This window comes from Candoia aspera, chromosome 1, assembly GCF_035149785.1.
Source record: "Candoia aspera isolate rCanAsp1 chromosome 1, rCanAsp1.hap2, whole genome shotgun sequence".
NCBI classification, from domain to species: Eukaryota; Metazoa; Chordata; class Lepidosauria; order Squamata; family Boidae; genus Candoia; species Candoia aspera.
This window is the reverse complement of record NC_086153.1, coordinates 167,037,751-167,049,861: the sequence shown is the minus strand read 5'-3', so window position 1 is coordinate 167,049,861 and position 12,111 is coordinate 167,037,751. Positions and strand designations below refer to the sequence as shown.

The window sequence follows — 12,111 nt, the reverse complement described above, 5'->3', positions numbered from 1 at the left end:
GTTGGGCCCAACCCTGTGAACTTTATGGACAAACGCTGGTTTTCTCAACCTGTCTGGCATACAACCATCAGTAGCTTTTCCAAAGCCATTCCAGAGATCTCCTTGATCCTCTCCTCCTCCTCCTCCTTCCTTTTGCCTCAAACTCTCCAAATATAGTTGTTTTTTCCTAGTTCCTCATTCATCTGCATGATATGCACCAAATGAGTGAGTTTCTGCTTGCTGTAGTTTCAATTTAAAAAGGCCTCAATGAAGCAGTTGGTCTTTATTGTTTCCAAGACCAATTGATTGGTTCATAATGCTGTCTCTGATACTTAGTAACTATCTCCAGATCCATAATCTGAAACAATTTATTTCATTCTTTTGCCATGCCACTTGCATGATTTAGATTACCACTAAAAAGACCATTGTTCTGATCCTTGGGATCACTGAAATGTTCTTATCCTTCATGAAGTTCTCTAAGTTTGTCTTTGTCTTTCTCCTTAAGTTCTCCTCTTCTCCAACTTCAACTTCATTATGCCCAAGAAAAAAAAGCCATCCATCTCCTTCACTTGTTTGCTGTCAGCAGTGAATTCCCTAAGCATAGTTTTCTTAATATTTAACATTTATACATTTCCATGTTTATTTTATCTTTTTAATGAGATCTTCTAAATCTTGGTTATTTTGGCTAACCAGTGCTAGCTCAGTAGTATTGACACTGATTTGTGGGAGCTCCAGGGTTTCAGGCTGGAGTCTTTCCTAGTTCCATTTGCAGATGATGAGAATTGAACCTTCAGTGGCCTGCATATAAAGCGTGTGCTCAGCAGAAACTGTTTGTGAAAATGCCAGAAATTTTATTATATAAAGTGAATAATCTCAGGGCAGCTTTCTCAGTTGTTTCAGGTTTTACAGCAGAGATGGTGATGCTGGATGCTCTGATCTGAAGTTGTTAATATAGAATGCCAGGATTAGATTTTGCTAGTTAGCTGTTATGCTACCTCATCCCTTGACTAGTACTATGCCAGGGCAGCAACTCCTACAGGGTAAGGCAGGCTAGTATGGGTGGGTGGGGAGATTGGTATTCCTACAGCCACTATTCAGGAATAACAAGAGATGGAGAACTAAAGTCAACTCTATGGAATTCTGCATCACAACCATTCCTAGCTAATCCCTGCCCTAAAGAGCATTACCCTAATGTAATGTCACCATATACATTGACAATTTTCAAATATTTAGAAGAATGCCTAAGCAAGAAAGAATAACATTACTGAATATACAATAACTGTTGGGAACAGTCCAAGAAGCAGTGGATAACCATGACAAGAAAGCAGTTGTTGTCTAAATTACTTTATACTTAGTGGAGAGCTAAGCAGGATTATAAAGCTATACATGTGTTTCTAGGCATTAGTTTCCCCAAATTCTGACTGCTTGCTTACTATGAGTGGTTTAATATCTGTGGAATCCCTACCCCTGCACCCCCCACCCCCAGCCCTAGGAGGTTTTCAAGAAAACACAGATAGACATCTCTTATGGGTTAGGTGTACAGAACTTCAGGACCAGCCAGCAAAGGATTATATCACTTTATCAGAATGAATGGCCTGCTTTTTTGGATGTTCCTAAAAAAATTCATCTGAAGCCTAACCCATTCACACATACTATAACTTCTGAGGCTCTGACTGTGCTCCTAGTGGTATTATTATCTAGAAGTGTTCTTGCTTCAGCAAAGAACAACAGTAGCTAATGTTGTAATGCTCATAAATCAGCATTATCAGTATACATAAATAAAAATACACAAACGACTATCTTACTGACACCAAAGACAATACAACTAATGGCAAGAAAAATTAACATTCTTACATGCTCATCATAGAGCAATATTAACATAAATTCTGGTGCTCCACTATATCTGGAGGACAGTTTCAGCATCCAAGATAGCACCTCCTCCTGACCGAATGGCAAGGCCACCTTCTTATTCCATTAGAGAGCCAGCTTTTGGCTTCCCAAACGTGAACTGGAAAAGGCCAGCTCAGGCCCTATAGCTTGGAAATAACATACTGTATGGATCATGAAAATAGTAGCTTTCAGTATTAAAACTTAGAGTCTCTGGATCTTCATTCAGCGGACTTTTAAATGCAATGGACAACATTTTATTTCAGAGTTCATCCCCAAACAAGAGAAAAAGTCTACCGTTTCCAAAGCAGATGGACATTTGACTTAATTTATGTCATTTGCTTCCATTTATATCATTGTGTCAATTTACATCAATTGTGAACAATTTAAGTATGGAAATGCTATAGTTTATATCAGTAATGGACATTCAGATTTAATGGACATTCAGATACAGTAGATATTCCTCTGGTCCATTAAATCAATGTTTTAACATAATGCCATACAAGAAATAAAACCTTCCCTATCATCCTATCAATTGTATCTACTTATCTGTTCTATCAACCATCTCTACATGACCTTAGCGCAAAATGCTCCTAATGGGGAGATGAAAGGCAATCTTCTGGAATGAATGAAAAATTAAATATTTTTGATATTAATTTAATTTCCTCTCTGTCAATATCCAAAGGAAAGTGCTTGGAGATATCCCCAGATTTATTTTGGAGATTAGGATAAATAGAGAGCTGACTGGCAGCGGAAGAATATGTAGATGCAGTGACTTGGACATTCCCCACAAGTTCTTGAAACCCATCTAAATGTGAAGCTTGGATGTCAGATTTTGAAATCCAAAGATCAGAAAACGGTTGTCTTCTGGTCTCTTTTGCAATAGATTTCTAAAATCCTTTATCCATGAGAACTGTTAAACAGAGGGCTCCAAAGATCTTTTATAACCAGGTATTACTGATAATTCCAGTTCACAACCCAGCTGGGAAGCCAAATGTTCTGATGTGCCAAATGCCAAAGGCTGCTCTTAGGACAGAATGTGGGAAGCTGCCTGACATTTAGCCAGACCATCAACCCACCCAGCTCAGTATTCTCTAAAGTGGCTGTCCGAGATTTTTTTAAATTTCAAGCAGGACAGAGCCATCTCATTCATTCTACTCTTAGCTGCTCTGATTTTGTTAGAGATTATTAGCTCTCCCATCCAGAGATAGATTTCTCTACCAAAACCAACTGTAGCGATTCAGGATGTGAGGATGGCAGAAAACACCTTACAGGACACTGCTTCTTATATCTCTGACTTCTTTTGCATTTCACTAAGAAGAGAGAGATGTTCTCTAGGAAGGAAGCATCTGAGTTTGCAAAACTCACTCTTGCTTCTAGATCTAAATGCCAGGCAGGATGGAGAAAAGATCCATGGCATCATTTTAATTGGTCTGTTTTGATCTAGTGGTAGGGGATGGTTACACTGTCTACCAAAACAAGGAAATGCCTGTTCTAACTCTACAGATAAAAAATAAGGAGAACTGAAAGTAGTTTCAATTTAAAAAAAGAAAAAGGGAATTCAAAGAGCCCCTATAAACTAGGGTGACTGTACTTGGGCTGCAAAAAGGAAAACCCTACTTCTTTGCTGCTACCTTGTAGTCCTCTGGATATTTGCAGCCCAGATACAGGCACCATTTCCTGCCACAGAGATAATAAAGCTAATTTATGAAGTTCCTCCATGAATGGAATCTGAAGTAGGGCTTGTCTACCATTGTTGAGGAGGTACATCTTGGCGACTGAGGCTGCCTTCTGTGTGTGGGGAAAGAAAAGCTCCATTCTGTAATATTTTTACACCAACATTGCTTTTTTTAGGTATTAAGATTGCATGCAAACAGAGACAGAGAAAATATGGGAAGATTATTGTGGAAAAGCAGCAAGAAGGCACACTGTATGGTTATCTTTGCCAGTGGCCATGGCAAGCATCCAAGACAGTTTTAGGACAAATGGGCAGAAGTATAATCCTCTCCATTTCTGACTTTACCTGACAAATGACTTTTCTCAAGGACAGGAAGCTGCATGTCTTTCTCATCTGCTGTAGAGAAAAAGTGTGTGGAATTTGTGTTTAAACTATTTTTCCCCTCTGCTTGGAAACTTCATTTCACAATATTGAAAGTACAAAATGGGTTAATCCTATTTGGGTACTTACATGGCTTCACACATCTGCTAATGCAGTCAGCTTCTGTCTCAAATCTATTGGCATTACCGCCACACCCACCATACCAAACCTGGGTGCAGATCTTGTTTTTGTAGTCAAAGAACCACTTAACCTGATACTCCTTGCACTGCATGCCCATGTCAAGGTCCAGTAAGCAAGGATCTGTCAAATTTGAATTTCAACATGTGCAAAGGTTAAATGATCCTGAAAATGTTAAAAGCTGCAAAAGGCACAAGATGCCAACAAAAAGCTGTTTTCAACAAATGAAAAGGAACTAGAATACAACCAAACTTTCACTAATTTTCTTTACAGAAACAATCTGGGAAATAATAACCTTGCGCTGCTAACAAAATCACAGACATGCCAAGCAGCCAGGACATGCGTGTAAATATTGTATTGGTTCACTTCTTGCATAGATTGGCTGTGAAAGTGCTACATTTCTGCATGCCTCTGTTAAGTCATTAGCCAAATCCAGTGCAGAGTCAGAAATATAAAAAGCAGAGAGGGGAAAATGCAAGAATGGTGTAGTCGCAAATCTTACACCCCAAGGGAACTGTATGGTTGTTTCCCCAAATTATACTCTTCTTATTTTATCACCAATGGGCCAACTCTCCTCTCGCAGTACAAATACTATCCTTCTCACAATACCCCCACTCTTTTAGATGTAGAAGGTGAACTTCAGCACACAACAGGATCTTTTCCTGTGGAGCCTTCAGTCTACTTCCCGTCCCTTTGTTGGATTTGTTGGCCTTCTCAGTCAAGGGCCATTAGCTATGCTGCTCAGCTGAGGGTGACTGGCTACCAGGAGGTGGTATGTAGGCATGCATAGAGCTTGCAGGGAAGTTGACCATTAAACTGTGAATTTGCCTGCTGTTGACAGGCCCTGGGAGTGCTTTCTGTGCCACTGTAACACTCTGAAAGTAGTTTACGTATAGCTGCCTCATGCCAGGAGAAGGAAACTGGATTTATAATCCTAGAGTCTCTTTTTCTCCATAACCAGAGGCTTCTTGAATCGCAGCTTCAGGGATGCTTCAGGGTTAACGAGATGGGAGCAGAGGATCCCTGGAGGCCCATCCAAGCATTCTGAGGCTTATTGGTTGGTGAGAGCAGAGATTGCCAGGCTATTCTCAATGCAAAGAGTAGAGCAGCAGTTGTTTGGGGGGTTTAACTTGGACTAGGATTGTTTGAATGAGACAGTAATTATGTTAGGATTAGACAACAGTGTGGCCTAAATCTAAGCTTAAAACACTCAGGGGAACAAAGAGAGAAAGTTTTTTTAAAAAAAAGATAAAATAGAACAATTAATTAGGGGCTATTATATACCAATCAGCTCTTTCAATAAAGTTGGTCATAGGATTTCTTTTTTAAAATCATTTTACTCACCCTACTTTTGTATCTTTTATATTTTGATCTCTATGTCTGCACTGAAGTTTATTCCTTTCTCTTGATTGCATAATAAAGCATCATCATGTCTCAAAAACACAGGCTATTCAGTGAAGCAGTCCCCACAGCCATTTGGATGAGTGTGTGCAGGCGCAGGTACACACACACACACGTACACACACACAAACACAGTGTCCCCCACCCCAGCACATAATGCACCCAAGGTCATGGCGTGGCATCTTCAGAGCAGTATGATATGGCATAAGAACTACTACAGGGAGTTTTCCCACACTAGGGGCATCTGTGGGCGAATATAGGACCAAAAAAAGAGGGATATCATTATTACATGAAATTTACAATGGCTCTCTTGCAAGTGAACAGTTGAAAAGGAGTTAAACATCTAGACAAGGACAAGAGACTTCGAAGAACCAGTTCAGTGCTACAACAACTGTGTCATAAAGGATGAAAATTGATGACAGAAAAGTAACAAGTGCAATTATACACATTAAAAAGACAAGAATGATAGCATTAGACAAAGATGAAAATGATTGAAGAAATTAATCTGTAATCCAAATATGGTCCGTATCAATAACCACTGAGAAAACCAAGCTTCTGTTCAAACATACAACATGGTATAATTGTAAAATCTACCATTGTCTGGAGAAAAGGTATCTCCACCAAGCTCCCATTGAATCTTTGGAAATCTGAACATTTTCAAAGTTGTCTTTCAGAATTTATCTCTTATAAAGCTTTAGTTTTCTACATTTTTCTCTGATTAACTTCATAAAAGAGAATAGCATATTCAAAACAGCATTGCTGGGTAGCCTGTGTGAAGATATATATCTGGTACCTTTCACCAAACCTTCAGTTATCAGTCTGAATGAAAGGAAATGCTGGTGGTTTGGGGTTTGTTTGTTTTTTTCAGATAGTCTTACAGCAGTTTGCAGACTTGAAAAAAATTGAGTTCTACCCCTGATCAAGAACATTATTAGAAATGTCTGGCAGGTCAGTTCAGGCCAGAACTTCATAATATGCAACAGAACAGAAAAAATAATGGAATCTGGGAAGCCAAAACAAAGCAAAACAAAATCCATGTCTGAATTTGAAATTTGAAAGAATTATGTGGCACATATCTTTTCTGTTAATGGCCAACACACAAGGAAGTTCAAAGACTGTCATCTTTACTGCTAACATCAGATTTTGAAATATAACAAATCCATTATCAATTATATCCACCTTAGTTTTGTAAAACCTTATGAGCAGGCAAATCAGAGTGGCAGCAAAACAAAAAATGATTCTAAGAGATGTTTCATTAAAATTATATGACAACTTCATACACTTGTCATTATTAACACAAAATAAGTATTATAACAAAAAGATTATTGGGATTAATTAACACAACAATCACGCATTCGTAACAGATGTGAATTATCTACATATTGTTAATAACTGAGTTCAGCACAAACAGTGACTCATTAAGGTTTGTTACAAAAATGAAGAATCAATGGTTCACATAATTAAGCATTTTCCACTGAGCCATAAGAAAATGTATTTTCCACTACCCCCAGGAACATTTTAGAGTAGAATGGGTGGTGGCCTTTATATATTAGGGCTGGCCGGGCTTTGAGAGTAATTCAAAAATGAACCTTTGAAACATGAACCCAGCACCTGTCTGCAACTCTTTAAAACAGGCATCTCTTTTCTCAGGAGCACATGGCTGCCCTATGCAGCTGCCACCTGATGTAGCCCAAGATAAGACATGGCTACTCTGAAAGAATTGCAGATAGGGGCACATTTGCACCAAGGGGCACTCTGAGGCACCTTTTTGGAATGAAATCCAAAGCACTGCACAGTTGCATGATGTGAGGCCAAGTCATTGCCTGCTTGAGGAGGGAAAGATCCTAAAGAGCCAACATTTGCCCTCCCAAAGACAGCTGGGAAGTACTGCTAGAGCAAGTCTCCTTAGCTGCAATCACCAAAGGAACACCATCTGCTCCTAGGATTTTTTATTTACAAGTTTTCAGAGGTAGGTTCAAATTCAGTTTCTCTCATTACGAGAATCTGATTTCAGAAAAGGATCAGAGAGGACAAACATTCTGTGTGGTTGAGATACAGGAACGCATACCATGCTGCTTTCCTAAAGCCTTAAACCTTGCAGTGCTGAAGAATGTCTTACTAGTACTAGTGTCACAGGAACGGTGAACAGTGGGCATTTTTCCCGAGAGACTCTCCTAGGGCTGTGCAAGCCAGGCATGCTTCCTTTTCTCATGCTTTCATACAATGTGAAATGCTGTGGTATATGCATACATACACACATACTAGAAACCAATGCATCTCACTACGAAGAGATGACAATATGGCACATTTCATTTGAGCATCCTCTTAGCTCTTCTGAAACTTCCAATAGCATCCTGTATTAGAATCCAACTTTTGCTTCTATAGTCCTGCCGTGCTTCCCTGAGAATCAACAATAATGGCACTACTTGCTGGCTCTAGCTAACAGAAACACTGGCATAAAGTATAGGGCATCTGGGGTTCGTAACCATGAATCAATTTGCCCCCTATTTTGGGATATAAAGTTCCTTGGAACATTATGTTTATCCTTTAATATTCTACTGTTCCATAAAAAATGGAACAGTGTCCTTTGTTTCAGGTAGCATATCCTATTAGCGCCACTTTAAAATGTTCTGTCTGGGAGGACAGCTTAATCCATCCAAACTTCCATTTCCCACACCTTGGACATCTTTCACAGCACTGGACTCACCTTTTTCAGGGATGTCCAACGGTTCAGTATTCACCATTACGTTTTTTGCTGCTGCTGAAGGCACTTTGGCCGCAGGCGTGCTCTCTGTAGGAAGAAAGCCAAGCAATTGTGAGGATGAGCTATGGAGGACTCAAACCACCGCAGTAATCTTTTTTACCTACTTCTAGCCTGAAGGTCACCATGAGACAGAGTGCAAAATTAATTAGCAAAACTAGAAAACACTTTTTCAGCTTTGTGTGTAATGATACATAAAGAACAAGGAAGATATGGTGCATTTTAATATTATGATTTACCAAGCACAGGACCTAGGAACCAATTAAAATCATGGAAGTATTATAACAATATACAGTGTGTGAAATATTTTAAATACTAAGTGACACCTCCTATATCACTAATCCAATAAGTCAAGTCAGTATCATGAGTCCTCTTTTTAAAAGGGACAATTTGAGCAAACTTGCCTGAGGTCTAAAACGGTTCCTAACAAAGGTGATACTCAGATCAGGAACTTCCTCATTCAGAATCATGTTTCTCACTAGCTATTATGCTTCAGCAGTTTAAAGATGTGGGAAGGGAAGATCTGTCATGAGTACTGATGGTGAGCAGGGGGGAAAACGCATGCGTAGTACTGAGGAGTTGAGCAGCCATTCAAAGAGACACCGAACAGACCCGCCTTGACTTTTGGGGTTTATCTGTCTGGGTTTTTCCCACGCTTCTTCAGGATTTTCTGTCTAATGTAGCAGTAATAAAACACTAGCAGTAATAAGACACTCCTCATCTCAGGGTGATTTCTGACTGTTAGGACAAGATCATTCCTTCTGAGTAGGCACTTGGAAGTCCCAGATTAATCAAATAATTAATCAAATAATTAATCAAATAATTAAAATACCTTTTTTTTGCTGTTAAAAATCTACTGCCAATATCAAATGAGTGTCTCACTACAGAATATAATGCTGTTCAAAACATGTAACCCAAATATATATCACTAATTAGGCATGGGTCATTATTATTAGTAGAGTGTACTTGTTTGCTTCTTCATATGTCCAACATCTGAAGTTGATAGAAAACATAATGCATTTAATTCCAATACCCCAGTGTAACTTACTTGTATTAAATGCTCCCCTGTAAGTAGCTTTGGCCTGAGTATTGTGGTAGCCTGTAATAGCAACGTCATACTTTTGTCCACTCCGAAGACCTCCAATGACTCGTTCATTGCTAGTTAAATTAAGCTTCACAACTAAGGAATGGTCATGTGCTGAGGTGACTGTGATGTCATAGACATAGACTTTCTGAGGCTCAGGAATTGTCCAATGCAGCTTAGCGCTGTTTTCAGTGATATCAGTTATCTGGACTTCTCCGTTATGTTTAATCACTGTTGAAGAAGAAAAAGAAAGTAAAGTAAAAACCAGTAAAAGACTGGAAAGAAGAAAATTAATAGGTTCAGTGTTTTAAGCAGTTTCAGGATAAGACTTATATAAGGAAAGACATTACCCATAAAAACCTACATGATCCTAGAATCCCTCAATAGGGAAGGTGGAAGAAATCTCTATAATAAGCCAAAAATATTCCAATAAGCTAGCACCTTCAATTGCATGTGGGACTGCATACTATGTGCAATCTAGAGAAGACTGCAAACATTTCGAGTGCCCAATGTGACATATACTTATTTTGTAAAGGTTTTACTTAAGCCCGGTCTTCTTATAGGCATAGAAAATGAACAGAAGAATACATTTTGGTTGGAATACACAAGATGAAGCTGCAATTAAATGTATTAAGTACAAATTATGCTTTAAAACATATGCAGAGCAAACCCACAATATTTTTTATTTTAATGGAAAAAAAAAACCCCTCCCGAGGCTGCAACCACTAAAAAGAGTTGCTGAGGAAACCTCAACTTTTTCCACTTCCAGCTGTTTTCCTTTGTAAAAAAAATATTGTCCATTCCTTCTCCTTGTGGTTTTTCCTATTATTATTTTTAAATATATTCTGCAGGGCTGCTTTCATATATTTCTCTTTTACTGAAGCAAAGATATGGCATTTGAAGTTAAGCATACTAATCTTTTGTAAAGAAAACAGTAAATAGCAAATTATTGTAAAGTAAGATATTTGGAACTGCTTGATAATGGCAAGAAAATGTACCTACCTTCCAGTTTTTCTGTTACAGCAGGTGTGACGGTAACATTGTTTGGAATATTTCTGATTGAAGAAACAAAAATAGTTATGGATGTGTGTACTGTACATTATCAAGGTACACTTAGGGGTTTGTTTCAAAAGCTGTCATCAGCACCAACTCATTTAAACTTGTTTGGTAGAATGGTTAAGACAGCAGCTTTTTAAAAATCTAATGTTCCTCTCTGAACAAAACATTTTACAGTTCTTAGCAAATTTATTCTTCCAATTTATCTGAAAGATAGTAATCTCACTAAGATGCCCTTAGTTTTAATCTGTGTTCCTGAAGAGTAAACCTGCTCTGAAAACTCTATGGGATTCTCCAGATTGAGACATTTCCTGGTATACATATATATGAATATTTCCTAGTATATGGATACCTCTTCAGGTCTGAAAGAACAAGTGATCATCCTAAAGATGTTTCCAACAGTCAGCAAAGTGTTTGTTCTGATTAAAAGCATTCTGTGAGAGCTTCCCAAACAGATAGGTAAGAGAGGTCGTCGGCTGAGCCAGCTGACCCCCAGAGTAGAAACTCTAAAGCTGAAGTGGTCTGGACTGGGACAGAGTCCTTTTCCTGCTGATGAGTTAAAGGGTTCTCCACTCACCCTTCAGTCAGCAGAAAACTGTACTGGGGTGAAATCTGCTGCTCCCTCTCATGTTTCTTGAGCCACTGCTCAGTGGGGCTGTCCTCATCACGCCCATGCTGGGAGTGAGAGACAAAGCAGTTGCCTGATTCTTCAACTTGCCATCAGCCACACAGGAAAAGCATCCACAAATCAAGCACAGCAGCAGGAATGGAGGGGGTCTGACGGCAGGACTCTATCCAACCATTCCTTTGCCCCCTTCTTATAACCCATTCTGCTACATCCAAGTTGAATACAGTTTTTTTGTTTTTTTAGGAAAAAAAGATCAGCATCACAAAGGTTGCCAAGCTCACAAGCATTGGTAATGTTTAGGAATTTACCACCCTTCTTTTTTCTTTCTTTATATAGGCAAGGGAGCAGCATCAGAAAGTGCAAATGGGAAATAGCACTATGTAAAACAACAATAGCAGCATTAAAAGATAAAAACGGGGAAAAAAAGACAGGAAAGCAAGACATCGAGCAAATCTGCAAAGAATTCTACATGGACTTGTTTGCATCCCGTTTGGACGCTCCAATGCTGCCATCAACCGCCACCACGGAGCATATACCGCCCGTTCTAATAAGTGAAGTTTGGCACACCATCCGTCAGATGACACTGAAGAAAGCTCCAGGAAAAGATAGTATAACAATGGAAATACTGAGGGCTGGAGGTCACAAACTATGGAAAGCACTGGCAGAGCACTTCACCAGGTACGTAGAGATGCAAAAAATTCTTGACTGCTGAAAGGAGTCCACCACAGTCCTACTGTACAAGGAGGGAGATCACAAAGATCTCAAAAATTATAGGCCAATTTGCTTATTATCAACTGTCTATAAGCTATTCACGAAAGTGATTACAAACTGTCTTACAGGAACTTTAGACGAGCAACAGCCACAAGAGCAGGCCGGCTTTAGAAACAAGCACAGTACTACTGGTCATATATTCACTCTTACTCAGCTCATCGAACAGTCAAGAGAATATAAATTTCTGCTTGCTATCACATTTGTGGACTATGAAAAAGCATTTGACAGTGTCAAAGTCAATGCAGTAATGCAAGCGATCAGTGAACAAGGAATCAACTCCGACTACATCGCACTGCTCAAAGAAGCAA

At 39.1% G+C, this 12,111-nt stretch overlaps 1 protein-coding gene across 12 annotated transcripts in view; it reads right to left on the bottom strand.

The window, feature by feature from the left end:
- Positions 1–12,111, bottom strand: part of COL6A3 (collagen type VI alpha 3 chain) — a 108,587-nt gene that overhangs the window by 9,231 nt on the left and 87,245 nt on the right. For 4 of the 12 annotated variants that reach the window (XM_063317843.1, XM_063317837.1, XM_063317839.1 and 1 more), the window contains 5 exons: positions 10,351–10,403; positions 9,313–9,579; positions 8,211–8,294; positions 4,055–4,225; positions 3,890–3,940 (listed from right to left, as the gene is read on the bottom strand). In XM_063317843.1, the coding sequence (XP_063173913.1) occupies positions 3,890–3,940; positions 4,055–4,225; positions 8,211–8,294; positions 9,313–9,579; positions 10,351–10,403 (626 nt within the window). The remainder of the gene's footprint in view (positions 1–3,889; positions 3,941–4,054; positions 4,226–8,210; positions 8,295–9,312; positions 9,580–10,350; positions 10,404–12,111) is intronic. The other 8 variants (XM_063317838.1, XM_063317840.1, XM_063317841.1 and 5 more) reach the window with 4 other exon arrangements.